Raw genomic sequence first — 15,533 nt, 5'->3', positions numbered from 1 at the left:
TTCAGTCGGCCAAGAATTCCAACAAGTTGACGCCGAAGTGGGAAGGCCCTTATCGGGTAATATGAGTCACTAGGCCTGGCGCAGTCCGCCTGGAGACCGAAGATGCTATTCCAGTGAGCAACTCCTGGAACATCGAACATCTACACAAGTTTTACCCATGAGGCGCGGCTTGCCGGGTCCCCTGGCAAGCCACCTTTTGTACAAGCTTTGCCGACAAGGCATGTAACCCTCCGTACAAAGCCAGGCGCAGGCCCTGAGCATAAATAAATGAAGTGCTGGCGCCCTAAGTTATAGCATCCATGCTAGGTTGAGTCTCTCCCTCGGTTAGGATTGATAGTGCTTAGCAGCGACTAACCCCTAGCCTAGAGGTCGAGTGTGCGTCTTTCTGTCCTCTTTGGTTCGCAGGGCACGTGGACACTTCTCCTGAGGCGCTTAGAGGAAAGAGGACGGACTGGCGCTCTGGCCCCGGCAAGCCAAGACTGCCGGGGGCTGAAGACACAAGGATCCAACCACGACAAGCCAAGGTTGCCGGGGGCTGCGGCTTCAGATAAGTCTGCGATCCCCTGTAATGCACTTCCGTGTGGAACTGGGACATGTGAAACCTTGTGTATATTCTTAAAACCACCATGCTCCCCTTTTCCCGTACCCAAGAGTTATCCCCTGGGTCGGAACTTGGTCGTAGTCGCAGTGGCAAGAAAAATGAATGTGGGGCCTAACCCTACTTCACCCCTGCCTCCGCCAAGAGCGTGAGAATGGTCGAATGAAGTAGGGGAACGGCAAGGCCTGTTGCCGGGCGACAATGTTTATCTTAAAAATAACAAGGGCTCGTTCCTTGGCATGGGCCTCGCTCACGCACAAAGAACCCGGCAAGCACCCTTTTTGATTAAAAACGTCCCATACATGTACAGTTCGTACGGAATAAAGAACATGAGCAAGGGGTTTACAAGTTTTAAATCTAACAAGTGCCCGCAGGCTTACAAACTAAAGAGATGAGATGCCCGTAATCCCTTTCTTGTCCCTCTCCTCAGAAGGTGGGACAAGACAGCAGGAGGGCGAAAAGAGCGCCTAGGCAAGGTACGAGGAGCAGAAGGCACCAAGAGAACATCTTGCTGCCGGGAAAGGAGCTGGAAGACGAGGCAGCGGGCCTCCAATACGCGACGAAGGAGTCGGTGCCCGCGTACTCCGAGTTGACGGCCGCCACCCGCCTTCCTCGCCTTCTCCGGCCCTCCTACGCCAGCCGCCCAAGGAGACGATGGGGAGCATCCCGATGGAGAGCTTGACGAGGAAGGCCCTCGGCTGGGCGCGAGGCCGAGGGAGGGGCGATGCGGTCAGTCGAAGTCAGAGTCGGCATCCTGCCGCTCGACTCCCTCGTCGTCGCTGTCGCTGTCCTCCTCGTCACTCCCGCTCGAGGAGGAATCTCCATCATCGGAGGAGCTCTCCACGCAGCACTTCAGGCGAGTTCCAAGATCTCCGAAGACCTTGATGCAGAGCAGGCCGCCCTCCATTAACTTGAAGTAGAGGACCAGCCCCGCCATCAGGCTGTGGATGTGAGCGAACGTCTTCCATCCACGACGGAGGTACATGACCTGAGGGGTGGGGAAGTCGGTGTCGACCCGCGTGCCGCCGTTCCCGCAGCCCCTCATGTGCAACCAGAGGGTTTGGGGCGGGTCACGCTCCATCTCCCGAGCAAACGGGGCGGGAAGGCGAAGACGACGACGTGGTGGCCGGCGCAGCATGATGAAGAACTCACAGGGCCGGTCCCTGACATGGCCCTCCATCGGGAGGGGCACCGCCGGCGGAGGGAGGGAGGGGCACCGCCACGACGATGTCGGCCTCGCCCCCTTCCCCTTCCCCTCACGACCGGCTCCGCCGCCGCGAGCTCCTAGGAAGGGGAGACGCGCTGTTGAGCAGCCACCCTCGCCACCACTGCCGAAGGACCGGCGCCTCCTCCCGCCATGGCAGATGGAAGGAAGGGGCGGAGGAAGAAGGAAATGGATGATGGGAGAGTGTGGCATGCCGCCCCCTCCCCTTCTTATAAAGGGGCGGAGTCGGGGCTCGGCCGGCCCATTCAACCAATCCAGTCACCAGAGGTGCAGAGAATCAGGACCGACCCACTGCCCCAATCAGCGACGGCCCGGTTTCCCGCCTCCACCTCCTGCCACCTGCATGAAGGACACATGGCGGGCAGGTAGAACCGAGGGGACGGGTGAGGCGACCGTTCCCCACCACGTGATCGTGGGGCCAGACGCCTTGAAGGCCACGACCCGGGTCCGCCCAAATCAATGAGCCGCGCCCCTGCGCCTCCCTTTTTCCTGGGGAAGGCGCGAGCCGCCCCGTCCCCATGATGTGACGCATGCGTGCGGGAATCGCCACACGCATGTCCCCCACATCACGCACGCCCCTCCATGTCGCGCATTCAACGCGGGTCATGGGGAAGTGCAGTGGAGGAACAGATTACTGCGGTAAAATCCGCCCCACCTGCCCGCGCACCGTTCTGGGCCTGGCCCAACAACGAGTCACGCTTATGTGTGGCCCACACCCGGGGGCTCCTGTCGGTGTACAAAAGTAGGGGCTCTCCTTTTAACCCCTTTACTTGTGCACAGGCAGTCAGAGTCGCGCGCCGCGGCCGCACGTAGCAGGGCGAAGGAGGGAAGCCGGAGAGAAGCTGAAGCACAAGACGGTCGAGGCAACACCAAGACCAGAAACACCAAAGAGCAAGAGGGCGAGGTGGACTCCCCCGGCAAGATCCTTGTCGGGGCGGGCTCCGCGGCCCCGGCAAGAGCCTTGCCGGGGCAACCTGCCCAAACACCGGCCGAGCGAGCCACCCTTGAGCCCAAAGGTTCCAAGCACCGTCAACAACTGTACTGGAACTAGGGCTCGGGAGGCACCTCTGCGGTGGTATGCAGATCTTTGTCAAGATCATAAACACACAAGATCAGATGAGAACCAGAAGACGACGACCCTCGGCAAGATCCTTGCCGAGGAAAGCCACAAGACCCCCGGCAAGATCCTTGCCGGGGATGACTTCAACACCACGGCAAGGCCCTTGCTGAGGGCATCAGCGGGGCCACAGCCAGGCCCGCGTCGACCAAGACTCCACCTCCGTCCCCAAGCAGCTCCTAGCTGAACCAGCTGGGCAGGCACCTGCGTGGCGACGGGCGGCTTCCGAGCCAACTCAGCAAGCACCTACGTGGTGGTATGCAGATCTTCATGAAGATCCTACCACCATGCCACCTTAGCTGCCTGCCTGCCTACATGGCACTGCACACATCGCTGGCCTGGGCGCGTGTCGAAGCGAGGCGAGGCGGCAACGGGTGGGACGGGCTCCGTTCCCATCCTCGATAAAGCAAGGGGACACCTAAGCGATGCATTAAATGCGTCTTGTCCTGTAATGCGGGCGATAAGCTCGCACTACTGTAGGCCTTTCCACCTCCTGTGTGCCACTATGGCAGCCCCTTTCGACTATAAAAGGAGGCCCATGGCATACTCGAGAGGGATTCGGCTCTTTTGAACGATGCAGCCACGATAGCTAGTTCGAGAGCTCAAGAACTCTCTCAAATACACACCAAAGCAGGACTAGGGTATTACGCACCTTTGCGGCCCGAACCTGGGTAAACGATTCGGTGTTGACTGTTAATCCTGCTCTTCTCGCAACTGCGCACCCCGCCAACCGTAGTAGGGATTCTTGTGATCCCATAGGTGTCGTTTCCCACCGACAATGAGGAAGAAGAAAAGTTGCTGCCTTCTGTTTTTCTAGACTATAAGAGTATGGTAGGACATGATTTTATTGTTAAGAACAAGAAAAAGGAGCTTAAATACAGACTATTATTTGATAAAAATCACCCTGAGACTATTACTTTGCCTGCTCCTTCTTTGTTTAACTTATCTTCAGGCAAGTATCTTGTTCAACCGGAGGCATTACATGCCTACCAGAACCCCACATCAGTTACATAGCCAGAGCCGGAACCACAACTTGATCCTCCACGACAGTCTGTTTACCAGTGGGATCCGGAGGAAATTGCCAACCAGTGGCACCCTGCCGCTGCATCTCAGTACGACCCCAACTACAACTTTGGATATCCACCAGGCCAGCCGTGGCAATAGACCAACTTAGGCCAAAAGCCTAAGCTTGGGGAAGTACGTATTTCTCACCGACATTATATTTATGTTCACACACTCATGCTAGTTGTCGGAGCTCATACTTTTCATTGTATTATCCATGCTAGTTTATTTTCCTTTTTATGCTTTCTTCTTGTGTGTTTGAAAAACCTTAAGAAAAACAAAAAAATAGTTGTAGCTTTTAGCTAGTTCACTTCCATGCTTGTAGTAATAATTAAAAGAAAACCCAAAAAGATTTCTTGTTCTTCTTTTGCTTGTTGGGAGCTTTCCCGTGTAAATAGTTTTATTTCTTTTCTTTTCTTTGGGGGTCGATAGGGGTGACCATTATTAAAATGTTAAAGTGGCTCTCATATGCATTATTGTTGAATTAACCAAGAGCCCATATTGCCTTGTCTTCTCCTGTTTATTAAATGCTTGCAGATTCCAGCTTGGTCCAATGCATGTGCACTATTATTATTATCCACACCGTTCGGTCATGCAAGTGAAATGCAATAATGACGATATATGATGGACTGATTGAGATGAGAGAAGCTGGTATGAAGTCGACCTCTCTTGTTTTTGTAAATATGATTAGTTCATCGTTCCTGATTCAGCCTATTATGAATAAACATGTTTGCAATGACAATTAGAGATTATAGTTGCTTATGCCATGCTTAATTAGCTAGGAGTTTATAACGGTTTATCTTGTGTGCCAACATGCTATTAAAATGATTGTGATGTGGTATAGTAGAGTGGTATCCTCCTTTGAATGATTCGAGTGACTCGACTTGGCACATGTTCACACATGTAGTTGAAACAAAGTCAACATAGCCTCCACGATATTTATGTTCATGGTGGATTATATCCTACTCATGCTTGCACTCAATGTTTATTAATTTTAATGCATGTTCATGACTGTTGTCGCTCTCTAGCTTGTCGCTTCCCAGTCTTTTTCTAGCCTTCACTTGTACTAAGCGGGAATACTGCTTGTGCATCCACTTCCTTAAACCCCAAAGTTATTCCATATGAGTCCACCATACCTTTCTATATGCGGTATCTACCTGTCGTTCCAAGTAAATTTGTATGTGCCAAACTCTAAACCTTCAAATGAAATTCTGTTTTGTATGCTCGAATAGCTCATGTATCAACTAGGGCTGTCTGTATCTTCCATGCTAGGCGGGTTATTCTCAAGAGGGGTGGACTCCGCTCCTCACTCACGAGAAAATGGCTGGTCACCGGGATGCACAGTCCCATGCTCTAAGAAAATCAAATCAAAATAATTGCAAACAAAACTCCCCCAGGATTGTTGTTAGTTGGAGGCACCCGTTGTTTCGGACAAGCCATGGACTGATGTTTCTTGGTGGAGGGGGAGTATAAACTTTACCAATCTGTTTCGGAACCGCCTATAATGTGTGTAGCATGGAAGATATCGAGATCTCTCGGTTGTTATGTTGACAATAAAAGTATGCTGCTCAAAATATTATTTATCTCTACTTCAAAATCGAGCTCTGGCACCTCTATAAATCCCTGCTTCCCTCTGCGAAGGGCCTATCTATTTACTTTTATGTTGAGTCATCATCTTCTTATTAAAAAGCACCAGTTGGAGAGCACTGTTATCATTTGCATCCATTGCTATTAATTTATATTGAGTATGACTATGACTGGATCTCTTTTACTATGAATTACAATGTTTAGTCAGTCCTTTATCTTTAAAGGTGCTCTGCATTTATGTTTTGCGGTCTCAGAAAGGGCTAGCGAGATACCATCTTTTTATATCATATTATGATTGTTTTGAGAAAGTGTTGTCATCCGAGATTTATTATTATTGCTCGCTAGTTGATTATGCCATTGATATGAGTAAACACGAGACCTAAGTGTTATTGTGAATATGGTTAGTCATAATCCTTGCTGAAAACTTGAATGCTGGCTTTACATATTTACAACAACAAGAGCAAACAGAGTTTGTAAAAGTTTTCTTCATCACTTTCAGTTTATCAACTGAATTGCTTGAGGACAAGCAAAGGTTTAAGCTTGGGGGAGTTGATACATCTCTGTCGTATCTACTTTTCCAAACACTTTTGCCCTTGTTTTGGACTCTAACTTGCATGATTTGAATGGAACTAACCCGGACTGACGCTGTTTTCAGCAGAATTGCCATGGTGTTATTTTTGTGCAGAAACAAAAGTTCTCGGAATGACCTGAAACTTCACGAAGATTATTTTTGGAAATAATAAAAAATACTGGCGAAAGAATCAAGGCCAGGGGGCCCACACCCCGTCCACGAGGGTGGGAGGCGCGCCCACCCCCCTGGGGCGCGCCCCCTGCCTCATGGGCCCCCTAGTGCTCCACCGAGCTCAACTCCAACTCTATGTATACACGTTCGGGGAGAAAAAAATCTGAGAGAAGGATTCATCGCGTTTTCCGATACGGAGCCGCCGCCAAGCCCTAATCTCTCTCGGGAGGGCTGATCTAGAGTCCGTTCGGGGCTCCGGAGAGGGGGATCCGTCGCCATCGTCATCATCAACCATCCTCCATCACCAATTTCATGATGCTCACCACCGTGCGTGAGTAATTCCATCATAGGCTTGCTGCACGGTGATGGGTTTGATGAGATTTATCATGTAATCGAGTTAGTTTTGTTAGGGTTTGATCCCTAGTATCCACTATGTTCTGAGATTGATGTTGCTATGACTTTGCTATGCTTAATGCTTGTCACTAGGGCCCGAGTGCCTTCATTTCAGATCTGAACCTATTATGTTTTCAAGAATATATGTGAGTTCTAGATCCTATCTTGCAAGTCAATAGTCACCTACTATGTGTTATGATCCGGCAACCCCGAAGTGAAAATAATCGGGACCACTCCCGGTGATGACCGTAGTTTGAGGAGTTCATCTATTCACCATGTGTTAATGCTTTGGTCCAGTACTCTATTAAAAGGAGGCCTTAATATACCTTAGTTTCCACTAGGACCCCACTGCCACGGGAGGGTAGGACAAAAGATGTCATGCAAGTTCTTTTCCATAAGCACGTATGACTATATTCGGAATACATGCCTACATTACATTGATGAATTGGAGCTAGTTCTGTGTCACCCTATGTTATGACTGTTGCATGAATAATCGCATCCGACATAATTCTCCATCACCGATCCAATGCCTACGAGCTTTTCACATATTGTTCTTCGCTTATTTACTTTTCTGTAGCCATTGTTACAATCACTACCAAACTATCACTGTTACTTTTGCTGCTGTTACGGCTACTTTGCTACTAAATACTTTGCTGCAGATATTAAGTTATCCAGGTGTGGTTGAATTGACAACTCAACTGCTAATACTTGAGAATATTCTTTGGCTCCCCTTGTGTCGAATCAATAAATTTGGGTTGAATACTCTACCCTCGAAAACTGTTGCGATCCCCTATACTTGTGGGTTATCACACTTCCATAAGATCAAGAAAATGGATAGGGTTACTATCAAAAGATAGCGGAATAGGAAAGAAAAATAGCATATTGCGCAAAAGCATCTACAAATTCAAAAGTTATGGCAATCATCTCTCCCAAGGCCAGTAATCTGCCCTGAAGATCAAACAAATCTTTAGCAAAACATAATTATCCTAAATCATTACTGGTTTACTTTTGTGATAATCCTCTCTCTAATGTAGCATGCAGGACTATAATTTGTACTCCCTCTGTAAACTAATATAAGATGTTTTACATCACTAATCCCACTATTTCTTTGAAAGTGTTTGATAACTAATAGTCAATGCAGATAACAGTGGAAGGTGCAAGACTAATGAGAATGGGGCGAAGGTTTGTCGGTTTCATGCTGTATTTTACTTGCATTTGTTAATGGATAGATGGAAGAGGGGAAAGGCCTAAACTGTGTACTTATGCCCACTTTGCCGACAAAATCTTGGAAGATCCAAGTGTTGTCCTTTTTCTTGTAATCCTTCCAGCATTGAAGCACAGGCACATGGTCTCTAACAGCAATGTTGCGTTCAGTTGCAAATTTTGCAGCAAGAAGAGGCAACTTTGGCCTTATCTTTCTCTCTTGAATAATGAGTGGCATTTTGGACCTCCAAGCTCGACTCATCCTGTTGAGGCCTTTCCCCAAGTTTTTGCCCCTTTCAGATTGCTCCTCTACTAATTGCACACCTACATAAGGAACTAAGCTCGGATGATAGCCAAGACAATATGTTTGTGGCTGGATGGCAGCAGCAATCAAAGAGCAAATGGTAGTGATAAGAGGGGCTGATGATCTATGCATCAGTACATGATCTCACAAGCTTAAAGAGTTGACAGTAAGATAAACAAAAGAACAATGGTAAGGAACATTTTCACAAGCATAAACAACTATGTGCAAGTAATATATTTTTACCAGTTTCTTTTCGTATTCAACGCAAGAAAAGTAACTACACATGGTTATATGGCATGCAGTTGCAAAACTAAGCAGATACTACATATGCAAAACAATAGCTAAGCCACATCTATTCAGAAGAAGTGCCCACAATGGTATTACATAGCAGTACCTGCAATGGTATATTATATTACATACCATAACCATGACATCATGGATATAAAAAATGAATGTTCACAAAAGTAAGCATATATGATTAAATTGCTAAATTCAGAATTTACACAGAGAGATGAAGTCAACAAGATCTGGAGTTAGGATTTAGATTAAGCATGTATGATTGAATTACTGAATTCAGGTTCTAAAATTTCATCTCATTGTTAAATGTAGATTACAGTCAATACCATAACAACTAAAGAGGCTGGTTATCATCACCTTCCTCATTCACCATCTGGTTGTGCTCATCAGGCTGGGCAACAAGATCACTTCCATTGGCCATAGAGGTGTTGTCATCATGATGGACGAGGTCACCATCTTCTAGAAAAAGGGAGTAAGTGAGAGTGCATTGATTATATAATATAATCTAATAGACAAGGATCCCTATTTGAAAAACATATAAATCTTCAATATTGGTTATTTATAACATGTGCAACATGAAATTAATTACAAAACTATATTACAACCATGAGGAAATAGATAGCATCTAGCTATTCCACTAAAACATGTCAAAAGACATAATCATGAGCATGGTAACATACTAATAGGGAAAAAGTGCAATGAAACCAAATTATGGTTTAGATTAAGCATATATGATTGAATTGCTGGATTCAGATTCTAAAATCTCATCTCATGGCTAATCCCTACAGGTTTTTAAGAAGTATAGAAGTCAGTTCGGTAGCAAGCTGATTCTCATCACCTTTCTCATTCACCATATGGTTGTCCTCATCAGGCTGGGCATTGAGATCACTTCCATTGGACATACAGTTGTTGGCATCACGATGGACAAGGTCATCGTCTTCTAAAAGAGGCAGCGAGCGAGAGTGCATTGATCATACAATAAAAGCTAATAAATAGGGCTCACAATATGAAAACAATTTAGTATACAATATCGGTCATTTATAACATGTGCAACATGAAATTACTTATCAAAGGTCAATTTCCTGCCTTCATAAAGTGAACATCATTATTCAAGTGAATCCATTTAGTTTAGTTATTAATTTCATTGATCCTAAAAAAGGTCAAGATAGTAAAAAAAGAATATGGTAGTAGAACTTTCCTTCAACACCATGTTGTGTGTGGTCATTAAAGTTGCAAGCAGCTTCTTTGTTGTGGAGGGCACTAGCTACAGGAGAAATTGAACATTTAGTGTCTGACATCCCTTCTCTTTGAGTACTTGCATCAGCATCTTGTAATTGTTTTTTCTTTGACCTTGTAGTTCTAGTATTAGTTGGCAGGTCCGCATGAATTCTCTTAGTTGGTCAAGGCTTAATTCCACCAGGACCATCAGCAAGTCTTTTCAGACTAGTTTTTTGGCAAGCCTTCTTACATTCCTTGTGGCCCTGATAGAAATAAAAACATGAATCAATCAACAAAGCATGAAAAAAATTATGTTGCATTGCTAAAAAAGCAACATATGAATTTCTGGTACATAAATTTTACATAACTAGAAAATGCCCCGCGCGTTGCAGCAGAAATTTTTGTCGGACTTCTTTGAGACATATTTTAATGGTTATGCATAATATGGACTTCTTTGAGACATATTTATCAAAAAAATTCTCGGATTTTTATAGCGTAATATGCATCCAAATAACTGAATGGACATATATATGCATTATGTTAGTAATAGGTTTTCTTGTAGCTTGAACCCTTGGAACACATGATAGGTAAGAAAACCAAAGTTTTTATATTTGTCGCATCTTGATTACTGCTACCTCTTGAGCACTGCGTTGGTTTTCCCTTGAAGAGGAAAGGGTTATGCAGTAAAGTAGCGTAAGTATTTCCCTCAGTTTTTGAGAACCACGGTATCAATCCAGTAGGAGACCACGCTCAAGTCCCACGCACCTACACAAACAAATAAGAACCTTGCAAACAACACGATAAAGGGGTTGTCAATCCCTTCACGTTCACTTGCAAAAGTGAGATCTGAAAGAGATGATAAGATAATATTTTTGGTATTTTTATGACAAAGATTAAAAGTAGAGAAAGCAAAATAAACGACGACAGAAATAGCTAGTTGACAGTAGATTAATATGATGGAAAATAGACCCCGGGGCCATAGGTTTCACTAGTGGCTTCTATCAAGATAGCATAAGTATTACGGTGGGTGAACGAATTATTGTTGAGCAATTGATAGAATTGAGCATAGTTATGAGAATATCTAGGTATGATCATGTATATAGGCATCAAGTCCGTGACAAGTAGACCGACTCCTGCCTGCATCTACTACTATTACTCCACACATCGACCGCTATCCAGCATGCATCTAGAGTATTAAGTTCATAAGAACGGAGTAATGCTTTAAGCAAGATGACATGATGTAGAGGGATAAACTCATGCAATATGATATAAACCCCATCTTTTTATCCTCGATGGCAACAATACAATACGTGTCGTTTCCCCTACTGTCACTGGGATCGAGCACCGCAAGATTGAACCCAAAGCTAAGAACTTCTCCCATTGCAAGAAAGATCAATCTAGTAGGCCAAACCAAACTGATAATTCGAAGAGACTTGCAAAGATAACCAATCATACATAAAAGAATTCAGAGGAGATTCAAATATTGTTCATAGATAATCTTGATCATAAACCCACAATTCATCGGATCTTGACAAACACACCGCAAAAAGAGTTACATCGAATAGATCTCCAAGAAGATCGAGGAGAACTTTGTATTGAGATCCAAAGAGAGAGAAGAAGCCATCTAGCTAATAACTATGGACCCGAAGGTCTGAGGTAAACTACTCACACATCATCGGAGAGGCTATGGTGTTGATGTAGAAGCCCTCCGTGATCGATGCCCCCTCCGGCGGAGCGTCGAAAAAGGCCCCAAGATGGGATCTCACGGGTACAGAAGGTTGCGGCGGTGGAATTAGGGTTTTGGCTCCGTCTCTGATGTTTTCGGGGTACGTAGGTATATATAGGAGGATGAAGTAGGTCGGTGGAACTACGAGAGGCCCACGAGGGTGGAGGGCGCGCCCAGGGGGGTAGGCGCGCCCCCCTGCCTCGTGGCCTCCTTGTTGATTGCTTGGCGTCCACTCCAAGTCCTCTGAATCACGTTTGTTCCGAAAAATCATGTTACCGAAGGTTTCGTTCCATTTGGACTCCGTTTGATATCCTTTTCCTTCGAAACACTGAAATAGGCAAAAAAACAGCAATTTGTGCTGGGCCTCCGGTTAATAGGTTAGTCCCAAAAATAATATGAAAGTGTATCATAAAGCCCATTGAACATCCAAAACAGAATATATAATAGCATCCCCAAGCTTAATTCCTGCTCGTCCTCGAGTAGGTAAATGATAAAAACAGAATTTTTGATGTGGAATGCTACTTAGCATAATTTTCAATGTAATTCTCTCAATTGTGGCATGAAAATTCAGATCCAAAAGATTCAAGATAAAAGTTTAATATTGACATAAAAGTAATAATACTTCAAGCATACTAACTAAGCAATTATGTCTTCTCAAAATAATATGGCCAAAGAAAGTTCATCCCTATAAAATTATATAGTTTGGTCATGCTCCATTTTCGTCACACAAGAATGCTCTCATCATGCACAACCTCGATGACAAGCCATGGATATATGAGCGTGAGCCATGGATATAGCACTATAGGTGGAATAGAATATGATGATGGGGGTTATGTGGAGAAGACAAAAAAGGAGAAAGTCCCACATTGACGCGGCTAATCAACGGGCTAGGGAGATGCCCATCAACTGATGTCAATGCAAGGAGTATGGATTGCCATGCAACGGATGCACTAGAGCTATAAATGTATGAAAGCTCAACAAAAGAAACTAAGTGGGTGTGCATCCAACTTGCTTGCTCACAAAGAACTAGGGCATTTGAGGAAGCCCATTGTTGGAATATACAAGCCGAGTTCTATAATAAAAAATTCCCACTAGTATATGAAAGTGACAAAACAAAAGACTCTCTATTATAAAGATCATGGTGCTACTTTGAAGCACAAGTGTGGAAAAAGGATAGTAGCATTGCCCCTTTTTATTTTCTTTTCCTTTTTTTGGGCCTTTCCTTTTTTTATTTGGCCTTTCTTCTCTTTTTTTGGGACAATGCTCTAAGAATGATGATCATCACACTTCTATTTATTTACAACTCAATGATTACAACTCGATACTAGAACAAAGTATGACTCTATATGAATGCCTCCGGCGGTGTACCTGGATGGGCAATGAATCAAGAGTGACATGTATGAAATAATATGCATGGTGGCTTTGCCACAAATACGATGTCAACTACATGATCATGCAAGGCAATATGACAATGATGAAGCGTGTCATGATAAACGGAACGGTGGAAAGTTGCATGTCAATATATCTCGGAATGGCTATTGAAATGCCATAATAGGTAGGTATGGTGGCTGTTTTGAGGAAGATATAAGGAGGTTTATGTGTGATAGAGCGTATCGTATCACGGGGTTTGGATGCACCGGCGAAGTTTACACCAACTCTCAATGTGAGAAAGGGCAATGCACGGTACCGAAAGGCTAGCAATGATGGAAGGGTGAGAGTGCGTATAATCCATGGACTCAACATTAGTAATAAAGAACTCACATACTTATTGCAAAAATCTACAAGTCATCAAAAACCAAGCACTACGCGCATGCTCCTAAGGGGATAGATTGGTAGGAAAAGACCATCGCTCGTCCCCGACCGTCACTCATAAGGAGGACAATCAAAGAACACCTTATGTTTCAAATTTGTTACACAACGTTTACCATACGTGCATGCTACGAGACTTGCAAACTTCAACACAAGTATTTCTCAAATTCACAACTACTCACCTAGCACAACTTTAATATCACTACCTCCATATCTCAAAACAATCATCAAGCATCAAACTTCTCTTAGTATTCAACGCACTTATAAGAAAGTTTTTACTAATCTTGGATGCCTATCATATTAGGACTAATTTCATAATTTAAGCAAATTACCATGCTGTTTTGTAGGACTCTAAATATAATATAAGTGAATCATGAGAGAAAAATAATTTCTATAAAACAAAACCACCACCGTGCTCTAAAAGATATAAGTGAAGCACTACAGCAAAAATTATATAGCTCAAAAGATATAAGTGAAGCACATAGAGTATTCTAACAAATTCCGAATCATGTGTGTTTCTCTCAAAAGGTGTGTACAGCAAGGATGATTGTGGTAACCTAAAAATCAAAGAACCAAATCATACAAGACACTCCAAGCAAAACACATATCATGTGGTGAATAAAAATATAGCCCCAAGTAAAGTTACCGATAGTCCCCAAGCTTAGGATTTTGGTTGTCCTTGAATTTTACCTTGGGGTGCCTTGGGCATCCCCAAGCTTAGGCTCTTGCCAATCCTTTTTCCATAATCCATCAAATATTTACCCAAAACTTGAAAACTTCACAACACAAAACTTAACAGAAAATCTCGTGAGCTCCGTTAGCGAAAGAAAACAAAACACCACTTCAAGGTACTGTAATGAACTCATTATTTATTTATATTGGTGTTAAAACTACTGTATTGCAACTTCTCTATGGTTTATAAACTCTTTTACTAGCCATAGATTCATCAAAATAAGCAAACAACACGCGAAAAACAGAATCTGCCAAAAACAGAACAGTATGTAGTAATCTGTATCTAACGCAAACTTCTGTAACTCAGAAAAAACTACCAAAATAGGACGCCCTAGATAATCTGTTTATTGATCTACTGCAATTGGAATCAGTATTTTATCACGTTCTGGTGATTTTAAACAATTGTTTTCGTGAACAGAAAGTTTCTGGAATTTTCAGCAAGATCAAAAAACTATCATCCAAGAAGATCCTATAGGTTTCACTTGGCACAAACACTAATTAAAACATAAAAAAATCTAACCAGAGGCTATATCAAAGATTTATTACTAAACAGAAATAAAAAGCAACAAAATAAAATAAAATTGGGTTGCCTCCCAACAAGCGCTATCGTTTAACGCCCCTAGCTAGGCATAAAAGCGATGATAGATCTAGGTATTGCCATCTTTGGTAGGCAATCCATAAGTGGCTCTCATAATGGATTCATAAGGTAATTTAATCTTATTTCTAGTGAAGTGTTCCATGCCTTTCCTTAACGGAAATTGTAATCTAATATTCCCTTCCTTCATAACAATAATTGCACCAGTCGTTCTAAGGAAAAGTCTACCAAGAATAATAGGACATGAAGGATTGCAATCTATATCAAGAACAATAAAATCTACGGGCACATAGTTCCTATTTGCAACAATAAGAATATCATTAATTATTCCCATAGGTTTCTTGATAGTGGAATCCGCAAGATGCAAGTTTAAAGAACAATCATCAAATTCACGGAAACCTAGCAAATCACACAAAGTTTTTGGGATCGTGGAAACACTAGCACCCAAATCACACAAAGCATAGCATTCATGATATTTAATTTTAATTTTAATTGTAGGTTCCCACTCATCATAAAGTTTTCTAGGGATAGAAACTTCCAACTCAATTTTTTCTTCATAAGATTGCATCAAAGCATCAACGATATGTTTAGTAAAGGCTTTATTTTGGCTATAAGCATGAGGAAAATTTAGCATGGATTGCAACAAGGAAATAAAATCTATCAAAGCAATTAACATAATTAAATTCCTTGAAATCCAAAATAGTGGGTTCATTACTATCTAAAGTTTTAACCTCTTCAATCCCACTTTTACCAATTTTTGCATCAAGATCTAAAAACTCCGAATTTTTGGGACGCCTTTTAACTAAAGTTGACTCATCTCTAGTCCCATCATTATCAAGATTTATTTTGCAAAACAAAGATTTAATAGGAGACACATCAATAACTTTTAGATCTTCGTCTTGATTCTCATAAAAACTAGAAGAAC

The 15,533-nt window shown here is 43.4% G+C and overlaps 1 protein-coding gene across 1 annotated transcript in view; it reads right to left on the bottom strand.

Moving 5' to 3' along the window:
* Positions 1–9,496, bottom strand: part of LOC141026045 (uncharacterized) — a 192,628-nt gene extending 183,132 nt beyond the window's left edge. The window contains exons 1-4 of the mRNA XM_073501995.1: positions 9,367–9,496; positions 8,899–8,987; positions 8,800–8,811; positions 8,035–8,300 (exon numbers count right to left, since the gene is read on the bottom strand). Of these exons, the coding sequence (XP_073358096.1) occupies positions 8,035–8,300; positions 8,800–8,811; positions 8,899–8,987; positions 9,367–9,496 (497 nt within the window). The remainder of the gene's footprint in view (positions 1–8,034; positions 8,301–8,799; positions 8,812–8,898; positions 8,988–9,366) is intronic.
* Positions 9,497–15,533: the final 6,037 nt, after the last annotated feature.

This window comes from Aegilops tauschii, chromosome 6, assembly GCF_002575655.3.
Source record: "Aegilops tauschii subsp. strangulata cultivar AL8/78 chromosome 6, Aet v6.0, whole genome shotgun sequence".
NCBI classification, from domain to species: domain Eukaryota; kingdom Viridiplantae; phylum Streptophyta; class Magnoliopsida; order Poales; family Poaceae; genus Aegilops; species Aegilops tauschii.
This window is presented reverse-complemented; position numbering and strand designations above follow the sequence as displayed.